Source organism: Homalodisca vitripennis, chromosome 5, assembly GCF_021130785.1.
Source record: "Homalodisca vitripennis isolate AUS2020 chromosome 5, UT_GWSS_2.1, whole genome shotgun sequence".
Classification (NCBI taxonomy): Eukaryota; Metazoa; Arthropoda; class Insecta; order Hemiptera; family Cicadellidae; genus Homalodisca; species Homalodisca vitripennis.
Window position 1 is genome coordinate 172,366,628 of NC_060211.1, and position 25,589 is coordinate 172,392,216.

Genomic DNA, 25,589 nt, shown 5'->3' on the forward strand with positions numbered 1-25,589 from the left:
GATTCTGAGGACACAAATATAAGTAAGGGAGGCACAAAGGTCTTTTTAGGACAAAGTGCGGAGAAAATTCGTCCTCAGGATAAAATAAAAAAGAAAACTTGTGTTGACTGGTGCATTGAAATATTGACAACATTTACTAAAGATGCATGAAAGGCTGTATATAACATCTGCACAGGTGACTGACTAATCACGGGTCCATGCAATTAACTGTGTGGGTCTTTCAAGATGAGCCAAATCCAAAGAAATTTGTTTGTGGAAGAAGCACATCGAAGCAAATGGTTGTCTGTTTGGCAATACCGGTCATGTGGCAACAGTGGCATTAGAGCAATGTAAGACAGTCGATTCTGAATGGTACACAACCATTTGTTTGCCAAAAATCATTGGAGTAATGTGGAAAACGTCAAAGTGAGGCGAATCATCATCATAAAAATTCATGCTCTCACAACGCTTCTCAAACAATTAAATTTTTAACCAGTCATCCACCATACAGCCCTGATTTGGCACCCAACTTTTTTTGTTCTCGTTGATCAAAAACAAACTGTGTTATCAATACTTTTTAATTTTGGGGCTACCTCAGTCATTAGTGGAAAAATTACTTTAAAAATTTATTCAAACACATGGAAAAGTGTATTATCTTAATAGAGAATATTTTGAAAATAAATAAAAACCTTCACATTTTGGCATGCATTCAAGGATAAAAATATATAATTTACCAATTTTAAGACTGTTTTTTATTTCACAAAAGTATTAAATGTATTGAAAATGTAAACTAGCTAGAAGTTACTATGGATTCTAAAGTATAAATAATGGTACCAAATTCAAAGTCTGTTTAAATAAACATTACGATGCTCTTGCCATAGCATGTTCTGTTATGTTATCATTCTGATATGTTTCTTAAAATCCAGTACTGCATTAAATGCATCAGTGTTGCATGATGATTCGTATGTCGACATTAACAATTACGGGAATTACTCATACTTTGGGGGCTTTGATGAGGACTACCAGGTAACACCAGAGGATTACGAGGAGCCCGATGATGTCACAGAGTCAGTCGCACTCACAACCTCGGAGAGTAGTAAAGTGGCCCCGAACAACCACTCTGGATACTTGGGAGGCACTCTCTACGACGACTATGGCTGTTCCATCACCGCAGCACCCCCCCTGGAACCTCACCTTGCCTTGTTTCTAACAATCATCATTATATATTTTGTTGTGCAGTCCTTACAAGAGCAATAAACAGTGTCCTTCATATTTCTGATAATTCAACGTTTATTGCATTATCTAATACTGGTCAGTTTCAGGCAATAAGAATGGGTTTGATAACCCATTTAATACAAAAATTCCCTTCTCTGGATGAATGCATTACCTCCAATGAATCAATCATCCATATATCACTGATCACAAGGATGTAAAAGAAAAATATCACAAAAAAATATTTATTTCAAGGATTTTTCGTTTTTTGATGCTTTAAATATCATTATTAAGGACACAAAATTGTCTGACGGTAAATGTGTCATGGTTGTCACATCTCCATAACTCTTGATAGAAAGTCCTAGAGATTTTAAACTTGCTTCTCTGGGTCCAAGGAGGACCCTATTGTTTTAGGATCAAAGGTTATGCGACATGGAGACAGAACATGTTACAAATAAACAAAATACATAGGTATACTCAAATTATAACAAACAATTATTACTGTATTACTTGGCAATATGTACAGAACAAGAATAATCTTTTACAGAACATGTGCAATCAACTGAATATAAACTTATTTGTTCTTGAAAAAATCAGAGGCAAGAATAAACGACACCAGACTTGCGATAATGTGAAAACAGGTTTTGCTGCTGCCAGCAGGGCGGCACTGACATTCCAAGATAAGATGTGGAAGGGTGGTGACGGTGCAAGGCTAATGAAAGCTCGGATGGTATTGAGGAGGTGAGTTCTTGTATAGCCCTCTTTTGCGAACATCAGCTGTGGCGAGACGGTTGAGTTGTTGTCCTTCATTGACAGCCTCCACAACAAATATTTTGAGTGCTGCCATTAGAGTATTGGGGTTGCCATTTGACCAAATTATTTGTTCTTTCTGTATCTTCTCAATTCTAGGATAATGGAACTGTGTCACTACTTCTCGTTTTAGATAATCAAAGTTTCGAGAATTGGGGTTTTACTGCATAAATAATACATATAATGTTATCAGCATACAAAGAACCTCCATAGAACAGCAAAAACACCATAGAACATTGGCAGGGTATTTTTAAGAAAAATTTTTTCAAACAAATATTTAGGCCTAATATAATTATTACATTATAACTATACATATATAATTACATTTTATATACTCAGAGAAATATTACATAATAATTATGTTATTATTGTAGCTTTCTATATTAACTTTTAAATTTATAAAATAGCATATCAAAAATATTTTTTAGTATATTTCTTGATATAATGTAGTTTTAAACTTTAGCTCCATGTTAAAAGCAGAGCCACGGGTTAGAGCTGACTAATGTTGCCTCTTGAGTCTGAGCCTATTTCCATGGGTAAACTCTGCCTTTACAACTGTCCGAACACTATAATGTTGCATTCACATTAAATTCTACCACAACGCCTTCGCTATTAAAATAAGATCTAAACAAGGAATGAAATTGTTTTAAAGATTTTACATTGCATTAATTTAAATATCCCCAAGCTTGCTATCCTTTAATTTCCTACTCCTGAATTTTATTCCTCCAAGAGTTGGGACATTGGGAGTAAGGCTGAAAATTAGTTTGGTACAACAGAATTGAACTGAAGTCAGAAAGGGCCAATGGATAGCTGAATAGAACCAACATTATTTCTATAAATGCAGATGTTGAGATTAAAAACATGGCTAGAAATAAAATTATCCAATTTTCAACATCAGGGAGTTAAAAAAACAGTTAAAGCTTAAATACATGTAATCCTATTGTTTACTTTCTAGTGGAATATTACACTTTAAGGCATTAACTAAATGGATCTAATGTTAAACAGAATTTACTAAATCAAAGATTATCACGTTTATCTAGGAGTTGAAATTTAACTCTTTAGTTTTTTAATTATATTGGATGTGTGGCAGCTCCATGATTAAAATGAGACATAATAAATAAATAAATCTCACATTAAAATGATCTCAATGTTGGTTGTACAAACTAAAATAACATGACTTAAATGTAATACTGGCCTCATTTATTATTATGTAAAAAAATCTCCTTATTGTTTATAACATTTACAATCACTTTTTCATCATTCAACTTCACAGCCCTTCTTCAAAATTATCGTCATCATCAGACATAATCACAACTGGTTTTGATTTCGTTTTCGTTTTTGAATTTTGCTTCTTTCTGGCGTCTAAAAAATCTGGTAGGGTCACAAGCATTTCAATCAGTTTTCTCTTTTCTTCCGGTGCTCTCTGATCGGCACACATCCTGCAGGAATAGAAAATGAGTAATTTATGGGTTTCCACAAATTAGTTTTTATTTGTACAGTAGTTCAAACCACAAACTAACGAAGTTGATTAGTTAGCTCAGTCCTCGTTGACTGCTCCAAGGTCAAATGCCAAATAAGCTCCTCCCTCAAATGCACTCTTTGGTGGTCCCTACTGTAGAGCCCTGTGTACTCCATCCACAGTAATAAAATCAGAATTCTCTGTATTTATCCATCTACATGAAATAGCATCATTTTTTTTAACTAAATGACTGAAGCAACACTATATTAGGAGTAAAATTTATAATTTATTAAATTGAATTCAACTTAACTAACTCATAAAAACTTCTCAATTGAGTATAATACTAATTTTGCAAAATACTCCTTTAACCCATTGACTACCAATTAAAATTAAAATATTTTTACTCTTAGGTAACGAATTACTTTTTTAATTTGAAATTGTGTGGGTGTTTAGGGTCAATTAAAAATAGTAAACGACAATATGACATGTTAAAATGGTATTTTATTATGCTATATTTTAAATATTTAGTTGCCTAGCAACAATTGGGTTTATACCAGATCTGCCACTAAAAATAAAATTATATAAGATAGCTTGCCTTGGCCATGCCAAAAATGAAGATTAGGCCTCATCACATAGTTCTATTAAATTTCTTCATTGCCACTTCACTCAAAATTTTGTTATCAAAGTTACTAAAACTCTCAGAATAACAGTGTTATTTTACAGTGACGTCATTTCACACGGAAACTAATCAAAACAATCAACAGATGAAACGGTAAACAACAATCGATCTTTTGAGAAAGTCGGCCAGATTCAAAATAGAACATGTTATGAACATCGATATAATAGTATAGACAATATGTCACAATAATCTATACTGGGAATATTTTTCAACTCCAAAATCACAAACTTACCGTAAACGGGCAGTGCCAACTTTAACTGATGAAGGACAATATATGTCATTGGTAGCCAATGGATTAAATTTTATTTGAATTTTTAAGCTATTTGTGTTATTTCAAACATTGGAAATATTTGAAAAATCTTATTTCCAGCATAAATGGTCTTTACAAAAAATCGAAATTGTATTATTTATAGTAAGTTTTTCCTTTCTTCTAGTGTCATATGGATGTTGTATCACACTTTATATTCATGGTATCTGAAGAAAAGGACAGATTCGAAAATGTATAAACTATACACTGTTAATATATTTAATTCTCTAAAATACTGCCTTACTGAATCTCGCAAATTAAGTTTAAGGATAGCTTTCAATGCTTTTTTTAATTTTAAGAATTTTATCTAGGTTTTGTTTAGAAGTTAGCCCATATAAGTCAATATCATGTATAAGTACACATATATATATGGGCGAGTATATGAGCAAAATAAAGTAATATAAAAACATACGGGTTGCATAACTGAGACATTCTTCTTATGGCCAGGCCAGAGCTGATTTCTGCTAGAACATAGTCAATATGTTTGTCTCTGCTTAAGTTGGCATCAATGTCACACTCAAGAATTTTGTTTCTTTAACCTGCTCTATGCTATCTGAGGCTATGATTACATAGGAATGTATTTGGCGCTTTTTTGTTTTCTTGAGAAAGCAATAAAGTTTGTTTTTTTGTGTTTATTTATGAAAAAGATTATTTGAATCATAAAACTATTTAATATTAGCCGATTCATAAAAACACAGTAGTTCAATTTCTTGCTGTGACTTTTCTGATATTCTAAAATTAGAATCATTCACATATAGGCATAAATTGTCTAGTGCAACATAACTAAGAGATTGTGGTAGCCTTTAAGGTAACATAAGAAAAGTAAGGGGCCAAGAATAGATCTGAGGTAATGCTAATCCGATTACGAGTACTTTTGGCTACTCCCTTGTATATTGTCAAACTCATAGAGTTTAAAGACTATTTGTTCCAAATAAATAAAATAAAATTATTTATCATAATTATGAGCATGAAATGTTGGCAATAAGTGCATTGTATATAAAGTAGAGTTAAATGATTATCTAAAATAAAATCATGCAGCAACCAAAGTTATACTGCCAACAAGAAGTGTATAAACCATCCATTACTAAGTAAAATTGTAAAGTAAAAACTAAGAACATCAAATCACATATTTTACTACTATTATTTCTCAACAAAAGATAATACTTTCTGATTTGATGTTCAAAATTGTTTCTACTGAAAGAAAACTGTGCATACAGCCAAAAGCTTCGGTCAGATTGTAATATAATCCAGCAGTCCTGTATGATCCGTACAAGGCTTCAAGATATTATTAAAAAAAATAAAACATAGTGCAATATTAATAATTATAAATACATAAAAACTTACTCAAGAAAATTTTCAAGGCATCCTTCATCTTTGGAGTAATGATTCAGAAATATTGCAAAGGCATTCTGGAAGAAGAAATATTATTTACACATAAAAGAATAAATCCAATTAATTGTGTTAGTGTTAAAAATATGAATTTATAGACATTATGTTATGGTATGATACAAATACAGATTATTACAGTTTAAAACAAGACAAGGACAAGAAGCTTATAAATTGCACTTGCACAGTCCTGTAAGAACCTTTGCACTGCTTCCGGAGTGACAGGATGGGTAAGATTAGGGAATAGGGGCCGCCTGCTATCAAGATCCATGAAGAAGAATTAGGGCACTAATCTCGAAGTCATGTCCCCCCGAAAGAAAGGGAGGCCAGCTCTAAACCAGCCTCTCCAGTCAAAGCAGGCAGGGGGTGGCACATCCTTGTTGAGGCTAGCAAGAACCTCTGACACTTAGGGACCAAACCCCACCAACAGTCATCTAGACCTATCGAATTGCTCTTGCACCCCAGAATCTAGACATTTGCGGTTAGTGATGTGCCGCTCCTGGTCATCCATAAGTGACACATCGGTTTTTGCTGTGCCCAGTGGTGGGTTCAACTGAAAGGTATAAACCAGCCAGAACTGATCCCTGCCGGGTAAAAGAGCTGTTTTGGATTTACTTGTAAAAAATAGCTGTTTAAGGAACTGGCTTTTTCATCATTGGTTCAAATGGAACCTCCCTATGCCATTACATCAAATTCAAGTCTAAAGCCGTTACATACTTTTCAAAGGAGGAATAACTTCTAATCTAATTTTGCTTGACCACAATAGTAACTATAATAAGATATTCTAATTACTTACTTTCCAAATGACAGGCAATAGTGGCAAGCTGCCATGGTACAATAACCACTGCAGGAATTTTGATGCTGATGCAAAATCGTTTTCTAACAAGCTCCACCTCAATCCCTCCAGTATTTCTCCTAATGTAGTTTCTGTAAAACAAACAACCACGTTTTGTCACTAAAGTTTTAAATATATACACATGATCTATATATATATAAAATTGTACAAAACTCTAAAAGCCAATATAACAGCACCAATACAGGTGGCAATTAGAGAAGTGAGCAAAAATATCCTGCTTTGTAATAATTGATGAACGAAAAGTCACAACTCTCCAATAATTTTATTTTTATACACGAGGCCTTTCAGCATCAAAGATGCCATCAAAGGTGCCATCAAAAACACCTGATGATGGCATCTTTGATGCTGAAAGACCTCGTGTATAAAAATAAAATTATTGGAGAATTGCGACTTTTCGTTCATCAATTATTACAAAGTAGTGTATTCCAATAAGAAGAGCTCCTCCTACAATCAAAAAAATATCCTGGTTTGGCCTTATGGGCTTTGACAAAACAAAGCCAAAACTATATATGCATCATTTAAAAAGATTAATGACCAAAAAGTAAGTACTCAATTGGAAAATACAAAATCGCATCTGGATTAGAATCCTGATGGACCAAATAATTTTTTCATCAATTCAATTCAATTCAAAATTCTTTATTCATTTTTATGCACATGTGATACAATGAATAGTGTCAAAGTTCTAAATACTACCTAAATAATATTTACAATGTTAAGTACAGCTAGTACTTAATTGCAAGCATCTTGGAAACTATAAAGAGAGGTGAATAGTTCCTCAATGGAATAGAGAGCTTTGTTGATTAGGTACTCTTTTAGATTTTTTTTTAACTTAGAGCCACTTTCAGTTTTTATGTTTTGTGGGATGTATTTTAAAAATTGGTTCCCCATGTATGTAGGTTTTTTTTTTCAAAAAACTTCAACTTATGGTTCGGAATAATCTCGTGTTTTGCTCTAGTGTTGTAATGGTGACTGGGTGTCTTAGAATTTAAATTTAATTGTTAATTTTTTGCTAGAAGGATTGATTCAAAAATATATTGTCCATAAACTGTAAAAATGTTTAAATGTTTAAAATGTTCTTTAGCAGAATCATTATATTTCAGTTTCAGCATTATCCGTATTGCCTTTTTTTGTTGTTTTAATATATTTTCTATATTTATTTGTTTAGTTGAACCATAAAGGGCTATGCAAAAAGAGATATGAGAATGAACATAAGCGAAATATAAATTTTTCAAAGTTTTTAGGTCACTGTAGTAACTCATTCTCCGTAATGCATAAACCCCAGAATTTATTTTAAGTAAAAGCTTATGAATGTGTTCATCCCAATTCAGATGATGATCTATTGTTAAACCTAAAAAATTTGTGCTGTTTTTCTGTTCAATTTCGAATGAATCACAGACTATTGTAGGTCCCTTCAACGTTCTATTTTGCGGTGTTTTGAATTTTTTTTTTTTTTTTTTTTTTTTTCCTTTGGGATATTGGGGTGGATTCATAGATCCTCACACGTCAACCTGAGCTTATTGTGTGCCCCTTTGATGTTAGAGGGGTAAGCCTATCTTCGTGCCCTTAATTAGGCTAAGAAGCTTTTCCCCGATACTAGCATCTGGTTCGTCGCCTGGTTGTTTATCACCGAAAAGAGCCCTTCTCCTTGCTCCCAGTCTCTCCACAGTCCAGTATTATGTGTTTTGCAGTCTCTTCAGACTTATTGCAGAGTCTACACTCCGAGTCCTCATTTCGTAAACCTAGAGTGTTTAGGTGTTTCCTGAAGTGGCCGTGTCCAGTGATCAAGGCAATCACTTGCTTAACCCGATCCCTGCCCAGCCCCATCAGCCATCTGGTGAATCCGGAGCTAGAATCGGCAAGCAGTCTTTTGCCGAGTGCTTGTCCTTGGTGACTCTGCCACCGCAAGCGGTGTGTCTTCCTGGACCATTTGTTTATACTTTGGTAAGCGGCTGACTTGCTTATACCACAACTCGGTTCTGGACCGGTGTATGGCATGCTTGCTCCGCTTTTGGCAAGCCTGTCGGCGCATTCGTTGCCACCTATGCCTGTGTGGCCCGGTACCCAACCAAGACGCACACAGTTGCGTGATCCAAGCTTGCAGAGAGTGTTAAAGCACTCCCACACAAGCCTGGATGAAATGCTGTTGGAGTCAAGAGCTTTAAGAGCTGCCTGACTGTCTTTTGAATTTTACAAAGTTTGTCTTTTTTGAATTTAATATTAAATTGTGGTTTTTTTAAATAATTGCCAATATTTTCTAATTCAATAAAAGTATGAATTTATAATTCTTCTAGAGATCTTGATGACATAGCTAGATTTGCATCATCGGCATATAGGCACAGTTCACTATTTGGCTCATGTGCCAAAACCTCATCTATGCCACCCAGGTAACACAGGAACAGTAGTGGTCCTAAAATAGACCCTTGGGGTACACCAAACCTTAGAGCATTACAATGAGAAGAGGCTTTAATAATTTTGTTCTGTTTTGATAAGTGTGTTATCTCTACATTATTGAGATCTGTCAGAGAGGTAAGACCGAAACCATTTAAGAGCGCTGTTTGCTACTCCTAAGGTTTTTAGTTTTTCTATGAGCTTAGAGTGTTTAACACTATCAAAAGCTTTTGAGATATCCATGAAGACCCCAATCGTATGTTTTCCTTTATCAACTGACTCTATAATTGTTTCGATAAATGACACAGCAGCACTCACAACTGACCTACCGGATCTAAATCCATGTTGGCCTTTATCAAATAAATTAAATGTTTCTAAAAATTCTGTTAATTGTAAATATACTGCTTTTTCATATACACCGTGTCCCAAAAAAAACTGAACAACTTTATTAGATTGTAATTATTTTAATAACACACATATAAAAGAATTTTTTGATTTAAAAGTAACACGCATAATCTTAAGTTATTTTGGGTACAACCTTTATTTGTGAACCCTCAACATGGTTTCCATTGTTGGCAAAAAGATAGTCGATTCGGCTATCTAACTCTGCCCCACACTCGATGACGCATTTCCTCATTAATTTTGGAAAAGGCGTGATAATCCTTAGTCTCAATTCTTGAATGTTTAACACTTTAGACTTGAAAACCTGGTCTTTTACAAATCCCCAGACAAAAAAAATCACATGGTGTTATGTCTGGGGACCGTGGGGGCCAGGCTATGGAACCACCGCGCCCAATCCACCGACGAGGGGAAAGTGTCATCAAGTGATTCTCTTACAAATAAGTTCCAGTGCGGAGGGGCACCATCTTGTTGAAAAAAAACGTTGGGGCTGTAGGTCTTCTAGCTGTGGGTAAGCGTAGTTTTCTAGCATGTCTAGATAAATGTTACCATTAATTGTTTTTTCATTGAAGAAAAACGGGCCAATAAGTCTGTCATAGGAAATAGCACACCACACATTTAACTTGGGACTGTCTCGAACATGTTCCCGAACTTGATATGGTACTTACTTAAATACTTGAATACTTGTGATCTACGTCGCTGACCGACACTTGTCAGATAGACTGCGTCATTAATACACACAGTGTACAATAAATAGATAATTAAAACATGTAAAAAATACATTACAAAATATTTACAAGATGGCGTACGACTGAAAGTTTAAAAAAGTGGCTCATGATTTAGTTCTTCCAGGGAGTACAGAGGCCTCTCAAGCAAACGATCCTTTAACACCTTATAAAATCTCTCATTTCCAGTACTCGCACATTCTGCGCAAAGTGTTAAAAAACTTGATTGCAGACTGTGGGTAGGCCTTTTGAGTGCCACTGAGACGACAGCGGGGCATGTCGAGTCCTGAGCTCGGCGGTGTTATATTTATGCACGTTGTCTCTGGTCACAAATCAGCCAAGTTCTCCCTAAGAAGCACCAGGGTGTTGAGATGTACTGGCTGTATACGGTGAGAACGCCGAGTTCCATAAAAAGGGTCCGGCAGTGTTAGGCGGGGCCCGATTGATGTTAAGATTCTTAAGGCCTTTTATCTGCAGCAGCAATACATCCCGAACAGCCGGGGAATGTCCCCTACAGGCACAATGCCATAACATCAGGTGACTATGAAAAAGGGCATGGCATACACAGTCAAAAGATAAGGTCTGGTTATCAAGCCCTTAGCTTCCTCAGGAGGTAATGACTCGAGAGAGTTTGGTACATACCTTTGATAAGTGGTCGTTCCAACTTAACTTAGAGTCCAGCCAGAACCCCAACAGCTTTACCGCCTCCTGGAAGGGGACCCCAGTCTCAGAGTGCTGGGCTTCAGAGTGGTCTTTCTGTACCCCAAATACGCACGTTATGTTTATTCACTTTTCCACATACATGGAACGTGGCCTCATCATAAAACACTACCTTCTTTAGAAAGTTCCTCATCAGCAGTTAAACGATCAAGCACAGTAAACTGCAAAGTGTTTACGTTTAAGTTTGTCATCTGGAGTAATTTGCTGCAAAATTTGCAGCTTATAAGGTTTCATTTTCAAATTTTTCTTTAAAATTCTTTGAACACTGGATTTTGATAAATTTAAACTCACGTGCTGCAGTGCGAATAGATTTTTGAGGACTCCGTAGAAATGTTTGTTGCACGTTCTCAATAGCTTCATTTGGCAAGTTTAGGCCTACCATTGTTTTTTGAATGTTTTATGCTGCCAGTTAACATGAACTTATCATACCAGGCTCGAATGCTGTTCCTTGATGGTGGATGGCGACCATAGCGTGTTCTAAACCTTCTTTGCACACAATATCTGATTTGGTTTCAATGTACCACTCAACACACTGCGCTTTCATCCTGTGCATTCATAGTGACTGCTTTATTGTATTATGTTTTGGGGTTAAGCAGTTTGAAGCAAACAACAATGAAACAGCTGATCTTTACAACTAACATTAAAAAAAACTTTATAAACTCTACCTTCATGTGGTCATGCTTATAATAATCTAAATTTAACTTTGCGGATTTTATTAGGCTTTAAAGTTGTTCAGTTTTTTTTGGGACACGGTGTATTTTAGATATTGTTGGTAGGACAGATATCGGTCGATAATTACAAACGTCCTTTTTATCTTCTTTTTTATGTATTGGTATTATTTTTGCTTGTTTTAATTTAATTAGAAAAATACCAGAAACAAAAGAGGAATTAATTAGATGTGCCAAAACTGCACTTATGTTTGTTTTTACAGCCTTAATTACTGTGACTGGTATTTCATCGTGTCCACTAGACGTTTTGTTTTTGAAAGAGTCTATTATTTGTTCCACCTCTCTTTTATCTATTGGTCTTAATCTAAAAGTTGGTTTCATAATGTGAGCATCATTATAATTACATTCAATATCGAAATTCACAAGCTGATTGTCACTATTTGTACCTAAATCTTTCACTAAGTTAACAAAATAGTCATTGAAAGCGTTTGCTATCAATTTGGGATCAGATAAAATTTGAATTCCCTCCCTTAATGTAATGTTTTCAAGAGTTTCCCTCTCTTTCACCCCTACTTCTGAGTTTATTAATTTCCATACGGTTTTTTGGATATTAGCTGATTTGTTGATTTGCTTTTGAAAGTAGCATGATTTAGATTGGATCAATTCAAGCTTGTAATTTTTTTTTGCTTGATTTAATTTAATTTTTAATTTTAAATTTTTGTTTTTTCGATACTCTTTAGTTAGTTGAATGAGATTTGCTTGCTTATATTTTAGTTCTTCTGTAACCCATTTATTTTTTTTGTTATTTTTTGTTATTAATAATTTTGGAAATGCCTGGTCAAAATAGAAACTTAATGACTTATAAAACTTATCATACTTAGTTTCCACTGAAGCCAAATATACATCTTTCCATGTTTCCCCTGATAACAATTGTGAAAAATAATTTAGATTTTCCAGTGACAGCTTTCTTATTTCTTGTTTTACAAGCAACCTCCTTTCATTTAATGTATTTTTCATTTTTATTTCTAGCAATTGTCCATCATGATCAGATAGACTAGTTATCAGGCCTTCTATTTTTATAATACTTAAGTCTATGTTTTTTACCAAGAAATTGTCAATGGCAGTTTCCGAGTTTTCGGCCACTCTTGTGGGAAAATCAACTAAAAACTTCATATTTTGGCCCCTTAATGTTTCTTTAAATAGTTTACAATTGTTATCATTTTTAAGAACATCAATATTGAAGTCCCCTCCTACTATTATTTTATCATATCTTTTACTAATACATTCTATTAAAAGGCTAAGCCTATCAAGAAATATCCTAGTATCCGAATTTGGTGATCTGTATATTCCAATAATGACAATCTTATTTTTAGGGGTGTTAAAGCTACATACATTAAACTCAAATTGCCTCTCCTCAATTAAACTTACAGCCAAAGAGTTTGGCACAGTCACCCGGTTCAACTCAAATCCCGCCTCAGCCAATATCATTACACCTCCTTTTGTTTTGTTTTTTCTGAAGAAATAAGCTTTTAATGTATAGTTATTAATATTAATTCGTTCTATTTCTTCTTCTTTTGTATCATGTTCTGTAAGTATAATGATTTGTGGTTTTATCTCATCTAAAATTATTTCTAATGTGTTTATTCTGGAAGAAAGATGCTGTATATTTTGATGAAAAACTTTAACGGACTGGAACTTATTTATGTTATCGGAGGGATTGCCTGAACTTGCAAGTTTAAAGACGAATCGGGCGACTGCACCACACTAAAGCCATTGACAGATGTATTAACTACATTGATCACTGCACTATGCTTGTTAACACTACTCTGCTTTAGCGCCTCAGAGTAACTGAGGTCGCCGGGCACCACTGGTACTTCTTCACTTTGACTTGGAATAGTGATAGTTGCAGAAGAGTCCTCAGTGAGATCAATTGTAGGGTTCTCTCCCCCCATGGCAAGTGCGGCTCCCTCCATAGGAACTGTCGCTTCTAGGTGTTTTCCAGCATACTCAGGCACCAATCCCAAAGGGGTTTTATAAGTAACAAGATTTCTCAATTGCTCTACAAAGTCTTCATGAGGTATTCCTTTTCTAAGTATTCGTGATGACATCTGGGGATAAGTGACAATAGTGACTCTTGCTTTTGTAGTATTCTGAAATTGAACTATGTTATTAATGAAATGTGCCAAGTCAACATTATCACGAACACAGCCTATTGGCGAACATATAAGATGCCTCAGTCTCCTTTTCATGAAATTTTTAGTCAAGTCCTGAAAAGCTGTGTCATAGTTTAAGAGAGTTGGTTTGCTGTAGTATCTGGGTTTGGTAATCAAACTAAATATTACCACTCTGTTTTGTCTATCCTGTATAGCTAGGTGTCCGGTCATACACTGTGAATGTTGGGGTTTCCCAAAGAGCCTTTTGAAGACAACAGCAAGCCCAGCTGACATATGGCGAGGATCTTGAAAATCCGCAGAGATACTATGCGCAAATCCCACTGATTTATTTCCTTGGTATAGCCTAATAACATCAACCATGTTTCGATCAATTACATGTATATTTTTGCTATTTTTAATTTTTGTATTGTGTTGCACAAATGAGTTGTTACCACCTTCTTTTTTTGCAATTTTTGTCTCATGTATTTTTTTCCACAAAGTCATTGATCATACAAGCAAGTTTCTTTTTTCCTTTATTATTTAGATGTATCCCCTGGTATGTAAAGTGATGTCTGCTGAAATGGTCAAAATCAATGAGATGTACACCATTAATGCGTAATACAAGTTCCCTGATGTAATTGTTTGCTAGAGCTATGTTGTAATGGACATCATTGTCTTGTTCTACATCATATCGGGGAGGTATTGTTGTTACACATACTGGTCTGTTTTTACACAGATCTTTCAATTCACCTTCCATTTTATTATAAATATCATGAGGGTATCCTTTTGACATATCGTTAGTACCAGCCAGTAAGATAAGGGGTCTCTGCTTTGACTTTGCAGCTTGTTTGTAAACGTATTGTAGACCAGCCCCCGCTTTTACAAGTCCATCCATATAAACTTTCCCGCCACTGCACATTGCAACCAATTCGTGGATACCTCTACCATGACTGTCAGCATATAGGTCTATTCTTGCTTTATAATTAGGATTTTTTATTGCTAATGTTTCTACCTCTTTAGTTGAAATACCATTTAGGCCTATACAGAGCCTATACTTGCTCATCTTGATCTTTTCGTTGTCCTTGTAAGTTTTGGGTTTTATTGCTGTTTAATAGAAGGGTAAATCTATTTGACGTTTGGATACTAAATTCTTTTTCATTTGACAAGCTGTGTTTTCCTCCTTTCAGTCTTTTGACCTCTTGCCACTGTTCTTTTACCAAGTTAGTACTATGTTTATTTAGTTTAGCTGTATTCTGTATTTCTGGTAGCTTCTTTGGCTGCTGCATCATTGATAATATTGATTTTCCCCCCAGATTAAGTTGGGTATTACTGTACATCATTGCCAACTGAGCCCTCTTGGCAAGAACTATATTTTCAGTGATGTCTGGTATTGTGTTTTCCCATGATGGTTCTTGTACACCATCCAGAAGAACTTGTACAATAGTCTCCACAAAAATTAGCATATATATCCAGCAATCTGTGCCATTAGTTTGCTGTGGAACACTTACTACTGTACAATCAGTGATTTTATTCCCTGTTAGTTTATTACTGAGAGCTGAGGCTATTTGTTTAGCATGCTCATAATTAAACAATTTCATTGAGTCAAAATAAAAAAAACCTTTTTTGTTCCCTACTAAAAAGGAGTAAGCTCCAATGAGAGCCTGATCCACCAGGTATATCTACTGCAGCTGAGTCATTTACTGGCACAATTATGTAGTTACTTTGCAGCATTTCCTGGTTAATACAGTGATCTGTGTCGTAAAGGCATTTTAGAGCCTGAGAAACTATTGGCTCCATAAGATATATTTCTTTCTTGGTAACTTTGGCAGATAGAACATTGAAATAGAATTGTATAAGGTCATCCGTGAGCCAGTGGTTATTAAGGATTGATGTGCTCACAGCAGTTCTGTTTCTTATAGTAGATGCAATATTCTGTTTAACTTCTGATGACAGTATATCTTGGGGTATATTTTTAATCAAATCTTGCGTTGATTTATTTCTATCCTCTGTTGGAGTTATTTTTATCTTTTCATGCTCTAATAAACTGGTTTCAAAATCTTTAATCTTTTTATTAGCTTGTTTCAATTCATTTTGCAACTGTACTACCTCCTCCTTATGATTTACACTGTCTTGTGTTGAAAGGGGACTACTAGTTGCAGCTGGTGGTCTAGCAATACTTGTTGAGTAATTTCCGTCATAGATAAGACTTTTTCCCAGTAAACTGAGTTGAGATTTATTTATGCTGACTTTGGTGGAATTTTGTTCTGCCTCCTTCATAGCTTTAATAAATTCCTTTTTATCAGATTTACCCAGACGTGACTTATTTTCAAAAAACGGACAAATATCAATTTCCCTTACACTAGTTATTTCTTTTGTGCCATAGAATTTAACCTTGTATTTATTTGATTTAGTCCCTAAATCATAATCCTCTATAATAGCTGGCCAGGAAGAGTGACCTCTGACTTTTGCAAATACTTTTTCCCCTATTTTATATTTATATTTATCTTGAAGACTGTCATTTTAATTTAAGCAAGCAACTACTTAGTTCATCACTTGCAAAAATACTATTACTGAATTTGAACCAATACCTATAGTATTGTTATGCCCTTAATTGTAAAACACCTTGACAAAATTATTTCTGACAAAAGAAACAATTTTTTGTTTTTAATAAATCAATAAAACGTAATATTGTGCAGATAACCAATAATAATAAAATAAAATATTTAATTGATAATATAAAATTTAACTTTCTTCAATCTTTCTTCAAATTAAATTACGTTATTGTGACTTATAAACATTTTATGTATGTAGAAATTAGTATGAAATAAAAATATAATACTATATTCACAGTGCAACAATTATTTTTACAATGCATAAGCTTCCTATGCATAAAAAATAATAACTTTATTGTAAATACTTAAGTATTATTAAGTTACCAAGGATTGCTTTTATAATACAAAATGATGAACAATTGTAATGCTAAAGAAAAACATAACTAACTGAATCGGAGTTTAGTATTGTACATTGGCTGAGATGGTATTCAGAGAGCTAGGCTCTCAACACAGAGGCGGCTGGGGTCTGCTGTGTATCTGGGGCAACCTGACACATGGTTTTGCTCTGATGTAGATGTGGTTGTGTGGGTCCAAAATGTCACTACAGCTCCAGTACCTGCAGCTAAGCTATCTGGGAAGAGCGAATCTCCGTCTGGTTGTGCTCTTACATTTCTTGCTCACTTGCATCAGTCTGAATTGAGGATGAACTTTTTCAGAGTTCAAGCCGATCCTTCCCCTTCAAAAACAACACCTTTTGGCAGCTAAGGCACAGTGGCCCCCCCCCCCCCAATCCCTTGCAAAATCCACCCCGCAAAGGAGTAGTACTCCGCCTAGTAAAAGCTGTTTCAATGATGTTTTGTTTCTTCAGACACCTCTCCAGTTCACCTTCCTTCACAAGTGTCTCTGATGTCAAAACAATCTAAAAATTTCATTTTGAGCTTCTTCGTCGCCGACTTGTTTTGGATCTCTTCAGACAAACATGACCAGGAGCAAAGTCTGTGACAGCATCAGACACTGCACTAAGAGGAAGGTGAACTGGAGCTAAACTCAACATTCATATCTATTTGCAAGTAAAAACAGTTTACATAAACAGCTGTTGGTTTAAAAATAATATTTATATTAAAAAAAGTAATAAACATTATGAAAAACCAAACCAATTAGTTTCATAACTAACATGAAAACTTAATAAACGTTAAAAGCAATATTAATTTTAAAAGAAATTGTAAACTGGTGTCTTTTAAACACAACATTAAAAATCCATTACAATAACATAAGGTAGCACAACTGTTTTAAATTAATGGAGAATTTAACCTTTAAATTAAGTACAGCTAATTAAACTGTTTTCGTTATGGTCTATGTACAACTAGAATAGTCTACTAGGTCAATGTTAAAATTCACTGCAATTGTTAAAATTGATTAAGGAATGGTGGTAAGAGCCTCTCACAATCACACTGTTGATGTAGAGAGATACAAACGTTACCTGATGTGAAAACGTTGGCAGCAGAACACAAGTTGAGAGCTTTCAGACTGGCTAAGCGACATTCTCTCAGTGCCTTCGTGCCTCCAAACACCTTATCTTTGCTACCAGCCTCTTCTTTCTCATAAATAAGTGCTACTGCTTCCTCCTAATTGTCAAAAACCAAATTAACCCTAGAACTGGCGGTCATTTCATCCTGTAGTGTCGGGCTGTTTTGGAGCTTCGCGCAAGGTTTTTTTAAAAAAATTATTAAAAATATAAAATAAAAGCAATATAAATAAGAGTATATATTTTTGTGTTCAGAATTAAACGTAGAATTGCACTATATTGTAAAATTAACCATCAAAAATTTTCTAATAAACACTTTTTTTAATCAAATATAAAATTTACGAAAAATATTTCTTAAATTTGGGGGGGACCATACCTAGCAAATGAAGTTATAGTGAGAAATATTTATAAGTGAGATAGCCATTCTGTGTCAAATTTTATCTAGTTTCAGAAAAACATAAACATTATACACATTTATGAAAGCATCATAAAGCTATAGAACAAAAAGCAGCGATGCGTATAAATTCTGAAAATCGGGTGTACACGTAAGACTTTGGTAAAACAAGTTTTTCAAATACATTTATCTATGAATACATGTTATTTTGCACATTTTATTACTTAGAATAAAATAGAATATACAGTAGTAATGAAATAATTACCATAAATTATTTTTTTTTAAAGTAAAAAAAGTTAAAATTTTGTCATTATTCAAAAATTTTGCGAAAAATTTTCATTCAGCAAAATATAAAATAGTTTCTAAAGCTTGTACTATATCAAAAATTTATAAATTTATGGTTTATAAGTAATAGGAAATATTATGTAGTTAGAAAACTATAAATATAACTAAAGATATTAAAAAAATAAAGAATAACCCAAACAGTTATTATATATAACCAAAGAAATTACTGGAAATATATATTTTATTGTGAAAACTATCTATTTACCAAAAATAAATAGTTACTTCAGAGCTAAAAGAGTGCTATAAATAACGTTTAGTAAGTGAAAACAATAACAAACTATGTGAAATGAATTTTAGCCAAGTCATTTTGCCATAGCCTACACAAAGCCGGTAATTTCTCAAACATATTTCAGTAAATAGAAATTGATTTATTCTAAAATATATATGTTTACACTACTACGACATCAAACAACACACTACACATTAAATACGACACTAAAACACGCGTAAAACTATTAAAACTTACAAATATCCACAGCTATGCACGAAAGTGATACAGAACGGCAGCGGCAATATGGCGGTCACAACAAACGGCGTCGCGTTTTCTTTTACGTTCAAAATAACAAGCTTGCTACGTCATAACCATAATACAAAGAGGAATAAAACTCATCTGTTCCTTAGCATTTTTCTTCCCGAACCCAATGGTGCATGAATTATATCGATACGTTACCGGAGTATATTATAAAAAGTAATTATAGGAGGGAATGTTTGATCGACAAAATTTTGACGGTTAACACCACAAAAGCGGCATTAACCGACATAATTATGTCGATTAACAGTTCTAGGGTTAATACAACCAAGCTGCTAAGTGGCATATGTTGAAAATTATTTTGGAGGACCCCCTGAGCCCCCCTTTATATACATACGCCCCTTGAAACTGCGTCTGGATTACGGCTCTAAATTGTCAAAAACCAAATTAATACAATTAAGCTGCAAAGTAGCATAGGCTATATCGAAAATTATTTGGTGGCTAAGTCCTTTATATACACTAATGAAGCCGTAACTGGATTAAGGCTCTAAATTATCATAAACTAAATTAATACAACCGAGCGCAAAGAGGTGTACATAGAAAATTATTTTGGGGGCTCAAGGGGCTATATTCTATATACCCATGAAACCGAAACTGGATTAAGACTCTAAATTGTCAAAAACTAAATTAACAGAACCAAGCCGCAAAGTGGCGTACATCAAAAATTATTTTGGGGCCCATTGAGTCCCCCCTTTATATACACCCATGAAACCGAAACTGGATTAAGGCTCTAAATTGTCAAAAACTAAATTAATACAATCAAGCAACAAGGTGGTATATATAGAAAATTATTTTGGGAGTCCCCAACAGCCCCCCCCCTTTATATACACCCATGAAGCTATAACTTAAGGCTTAAGGATTAAGGCTGTAACTTAAACCTGCAATTTAAAAATTAATATATTACTGATGATGGATTATAAGCATTCAAGAATATACAGTGTTGGTGAATCTACTAGGTATTGTTCAAGTAGTCCCATAAGTATTATACAAATAAATATTGTTACTGTATTACATATAATAATTATTTTGAAAACTGCAGTGAAAGTGTGCAGTGTGTGAAAAGACCTTACACTTATAAGTAAAAAACAAATAACAAATAAACTTACCAAACTTTTCTTTGTCACAATTTTACTAATGTCTTCTGCATCACTATCTAAATCCGTATCTGAATCCGTATCAGTTAACTTTCTTCCAGGCATTTTACGTACAAATTAAGTGTTTTAATTAGTAGATATTCTTTCACTGCAAAAGTATATCAAATTAGTTGTATATTTTACAAGAAGAATATGTATGACACAGACATGAAGTTAATAATAATGGCTAAAGTTTGTTCTTCGAACACAAAAACTGTTATACAAAATTATCCACATTAATTGTTATATGAAACTTCATAAGTATTACTTTGGTTGATTTTTGTTATTATTCGTAAGATATCTACGCATCTTTGTAGCACTACTCACTTTGCCGCACTGCCTGGCTATTCTTTAGTTTTAGGTTATTTTCTAATGATCTTAGAACCATTAACCTCAATTACCAGGTCAAAATCCGTTAGATTTTTACCTCTGAGGATATTTGAAGAGGAAAATGTATGGAAAAACTACCATTACATGAATTATGGAGAAAAAATGTACAACAAAATTCCTGCTGGTACAATCAGAAAAGTTCCACAAACATGTGCCAACATGTGAACTGACGTCTTCAGGAAAACTTTGGACATTTTTAAGAACCGCTCTTAGGTTTTTCTTTGTTAGAAGAACCATCAGTTGGAAAAGGTAGTGACACATTGTTATTATCATTTCTATTTTTAAATTATTGTAAAATTAATTAAATTAATATACTTATAGTATAACATCTATTGAGTAATGTCTCCAGTAGAAATAAATAAATAATGTGTTTTTAACTACAACAATACAATTGATTTATTGATTCAGATACAATGATAAGTTTAAAGTGTTATTCATTACAAATTATAGATTACAAATAAACAGGGAGATTATAATAACATTTTATGAAATGAACAAATATGAAAGAATTTAATTCAGGATCAATTCTTTTCTCAGGAAAAATTCCTACACAGATTTCAGAGAAAAATAAGTTCTGCTCCTATACAACGTGAATTAGCTCTAATCTACTGAACCATAAAAATGGCCTTGTATTTACAGAAGTGAATAATTTCCTATTCATTATTAAGAAATTGAATCCATAACGTGTTTAGATAATTAGCTCAAAAGCCCTTATTATACCGAGCTGACAACCTTGCTGCTGGTTGCATCACTGGTTGTGGAAAGTGGTGTTCGCTGACCTCTGTGTAGAAAATATTAGTGCTGAAGTGGCACAAACATTATTTCTCTATGTAGCAGTACACTGTCTATATTTTCTGTTTTTTATTTAGTCATCTATAGTAAAACTTTGATCTCATATATAATTAAGTTTGTAACTTTCATTTTACAAACATGACAAAACCAAACTGAATTTGGAAAATGCTAAATTATTCTTCAAATTTTTAGCATTAATTAAAATTTGTAACATTGTAAAAACATAGCAAACATTTGAACTTAGTGTATTTTAATTATTAACAGTCAAATAATTTGCTATGGTAAGTTCTAAAACCAAATGTCATAAACATAACATTCAACTGACTTACTCACATAACCAAATCATTTATTAGTTAACTTTAATTAGTTAAAGAATTAAAGTTTAAAAAAAAGGTAAAACTATTTATTATAATATGATTCTAATAAAGTGGAGTTCATCAAATCGATTTAGAAGAAAATTGACAATTACATGCTTCCCAGTGCGGTAGTAAATAATAGTACAGTTTGCCCAGTAGTGAATGTTTGTAATCTAGTCCTTGAATTTCAATTTGAACTGATCCAAAATAATTACAAATTTGTTGTCTTACTCTTAAGTATAATTTTTACACAGATGTACATTGTGCCAATTCTTAATCATGTAATAAGGAATGTAATTGTGAATATGTAATCATAAGAATCATTATAGAAAATTAATCACAGACAAAACTATTATTTTTGTTAATACATTTCAATAATTTAAAAATATTTTACCAATGCAACAAAATTTTCATGCCTAACTCAGTCAAAATCAGCATGTCAATTTCATCAATATTGATGCTAGAATACAAACTGCTTGTGCAACTCAGTAACTGAGACTCCAGTCTGTACACAGAGAGAGAGAGAGAGAGAGAGAGATCCTAACAGGCTCTGTATGGCATCCTTCACTGAGTTATAGTTGTGTTACTCTGTAACTTACCTCAACACCAAACTGCTTGTGCAACTCAGTAACTGAGACTATAGTCTGTACGGAGAGTGACCCTAACAGGCTCTGTGTGGCATCCTTCACTGAGTTGTAGTTGTGTTACTCTGTAACTTACCTCAACACCAAACTGCTTGTGCAACTCAGTAACTGAGACTCCAGTCTGTACGGAGAGAGATCCTAACAGGCTCTGTGTGGCATCCTTCACTTAGTTGTAGTTGTGTTACTCTGTAACTTACCTCAACACCAAACTGCTTGTGCAACTCAGTAACTGAGACTCCAGTCTGTACGGAGAGAGATCCTAACAGGCTCTGTGTGGCATCCTTCACTTAGTTGTAGTTGTGTTACTCTGTAACTTACCTCAACACCAAACTGCTTATGCAACTGAGTAACTGAGACTCCAGTCTGTACGGAGAGAGATTCTAACAGGCTCTGTATGGCATCCTTCACTTAGTTGTAGTTGTGTTACTCTGTAACTTACCTCAACACCAAACTGCTTATGCAACTGAGTAACTGAGACTCCAGTCTGTACGGAGAGAGATTCTAACAGACTCTGTGTCGTATCCTTCACCAAGTTGTAGTTGTGTAACTCTGTAATTACCTCAACACCAAACAGCTTGTGCAACTAAGTAACTGAGACTCCAGTCTGTACAGAGAACAGACTCTGTGTGGCATCCTTCACCAAGTTGTAGTTGTGTAACTCTGTAATTACCTCAACACCAAACTGCTTGTGCAACTAAGTAACTGAGACTCCAGTCTGTACAGAGAACAGACTCTGTGTGGCATCCTTCACCAAGTTGTAGTTGTGTAACTCTGTAACTACCTCAACACCAAACTGCTTGTGCAACTCAGTAACTGAGACTCCCGTCTGTACAGAGAGAGAGAGAGAGATCCTAACAGGCTCTGTGTGGCATCCTTCACCAAGTTATAGTTGTGTAACTCTGTAATTACCTCAACACCAAACTGCTTATGCAACTGAGTAACTGAGACTCCAGTCTGTACGGATAGAGATCCTAACAGGCTCTGTATGGCATCCTTCACTGAGTTGTAGTTGTGTTACTCTGTAACTTACCTCAACACCAAACTGCTTGAGCAACTCAGTAACTGAGACTCCAGTCTGTACAGAGAGAGATCCTAACAGGCTCTGCATGGCATCCTTCACTGAGTTGTAGTTGTGTGTAACTCTGTAACTTACCTCAACACCAAAATGCTTGTGCAACTGAGTAACTGAGACTCCAGTCTGTACAGAGAGACAGACTCTGTGTGGCATCCTTCACCAAGTTGTAGTTGTGTAACTCTGTAATTACCTCAACACCAAACTGCTTGTGCAACTCAGTAACTGAGACTCCCGTCTGTACAGAGAGAGAGAGAGAGATCCTAACAGGCTCTGTGTGGCATCCTTCACCAAGTTATAGTTGTGTAACTCTGTAACTTACCTCAACACCAAACTGCTTGTGCAACTCAGTAACTGAGACTCCAGTCTGTACGGAGAGAGATCCTAACAGGCTCTGTATGGCATCCTTCACTGAGTTGTAGTTGTGTAACTCTGTAACTTACCTCAACACCAAACTGCTTGTGCAACTCAGTAACTGAGACTCCAGTCTGTACGGAGAGTGATCCTAACAGGCTATGTGTGGCATCCTTCACTTAGTTGTAGTGGTGTTACTCTGTAACTTACCTCAACACCAAACTGCTTGTGCAACTCAGTAACTGAGACTCCAGTCTGTACAGAGAGAGATCCTAACAGGCTCTGTGTGGCATCCTTCACTGAGTTGTAGTTGTGTAACTCTGTAATTACCTCAACACCAAACTGCTTATGCAACTGAGTAACTGAGACTCCAGTCTGTACGGAGAGAGAGATCCTAACAGGCTCTGTATGGCATCCTTCACTGAGTTGTAGTTGTGTTACTCTGTAACTTACCTCAACACCAAACTGCTTGTGCAACTCAGTAACTGAGACTCCAGTCTGTACAGAGAACAGACTCTGTGTGGCATCCTTCACCAAGTTGTAGTTGTGTAACTCTGTAATTACCTCAACACCAAACTGCTTGTGCAACTCAGTAACTGAGACTCCCGTCTGTACAGAGAGAGAGAGAGAGAGATCCTAACAGGCTCTGTGTGGCATCCTTCACCAAGTTATAGTTGTGTTACTCTGTAACTTACCTCAACACCAAAACTGCTTGTGCAACTCAGTAACTGAGACTCCAGTCTGTACGGAGAGAGATCCTAACAGGCTCTGTATGGCATCCTTCACTGAGTTGTAGTTGTGTAACTCTGTAACTACCTCAACACCAAACTGCTTGTGCAACTCAGTAACTGAGACTCCCGTCTGTACAGAGAGAGAGAGAGAGATCCTAACAGGCTCTGTGTGGCATCCTTCACCAAGTTATAGTTGTGTTAACTCTGTAATTACCTCAACACCAAACTGCTTATGCAACTGAGTAACTGAGACTCCAGTCTGTACGGATAGAGATCCTAACAGGCTCTGTATGGCATCCTTCACTGAGTTGTAGTTGTGTTACTCTGTAACTTACCTCAACACCAAACTGCTTGAGCAACTCAGTAACTGAGACTCCCGTCTGTACAGAGAGAGAGAGATCCTAACAGGCTCTGTGTGGCATCCTTCACCAAGTTATAGTTGTGTTACTCTGTAACTTACCTCAACACCAAACTGCTTATGCAACTGAGTAACTGAGACTCCAGTCTGTACAGAGAACAGACTCTGTGTGGCATCCTTCACCAAGTTGTAGTTGTGTAACTCTGTAACTTACCTCAACACCAAACTGCTTGTGCAACTCAGTAACTGAGACTCCCGTCTGTACAGAGAGAGAGAGAGATCCTAACAGGCTCTGTGTGGCATCCTTCACCAAGTTATAGTTGTGTTACTCTGTAACTTACCTCAACACCAAACTGCTTGTGCAACTCAGTAACTCAGACTGAGACGCCAGTCTGTACGGAGAGAGATCCTAACAGGCTCTGTATGGCATCCTTCACTGAGTTGTAGTTGTGTAACTCTGTAACTTACCTCAACACCAAACTGCTTGTGCAACTCAGTAACTGAGACTCCAGTCTGTACGGAGAGTGATCCTAACAGGCTATGTGTGGCATCCTTCACTTAGTTGTAGTGGTGTTACTCTGTAACTTACCTCAACACCAAACTGCTTGTGCAACTCAGTAACTGAGACTCCAGTCTGTACAGAGAACAGACTCTGTGTGGCATCCTTCACCAA

At 35.1% G+C, this 25,589-nt stretch overlaps 1 protein-coding gene across 4 annotated transcripts; it reads right to left on the minus strand.

Annotated features, from left to right (window-relative positions):
* Positions 1-3,184: 3,184 nt before the first annotated feature.
* On the minus strand, positions 3,185-24,144 carry LOC124363175. Of its 4 annotated transcripts, none has more exons than XM_046818320.1 (6): positions 24,038-24,144; positions 20,193-20,328; positions 17,774-17,918; positions 6,629-6,759; positions 5,791-5,855; positions 3,185-3,440 (listed from the first exon to the last, which is right to left on the minus strand). In XM_046818320.1, exons 2-6 carry the CDS (start codon positions 20,283-20,285, stop codon positions 3,269-3,271), a joined length of 606 nt encoding a protein of 201 aa, XP_046674276.1. In that variant the 5' UTR covers positions 20,286-20,328; positions 24,038-24,144; the 3' UTR covers positions 3,185-3,268. The 4 variants fall into 4 exon arrangements, with proteins under 4 accessions (XP_046674276.1, XP_046674279.1, XP_046674277.1 ...); XM_046818323.1 differs by lacking the exon at positions 24,038-24,144 and adding an exon at positions 22,720-22,763; XM_046818321.1 differs by lacking the exon at positions 24,038-24,144 and adding an exon at positions 22,478-22,586.
* Positions 24,145-25,589: the final 1,445 nt, after the last annotated feature.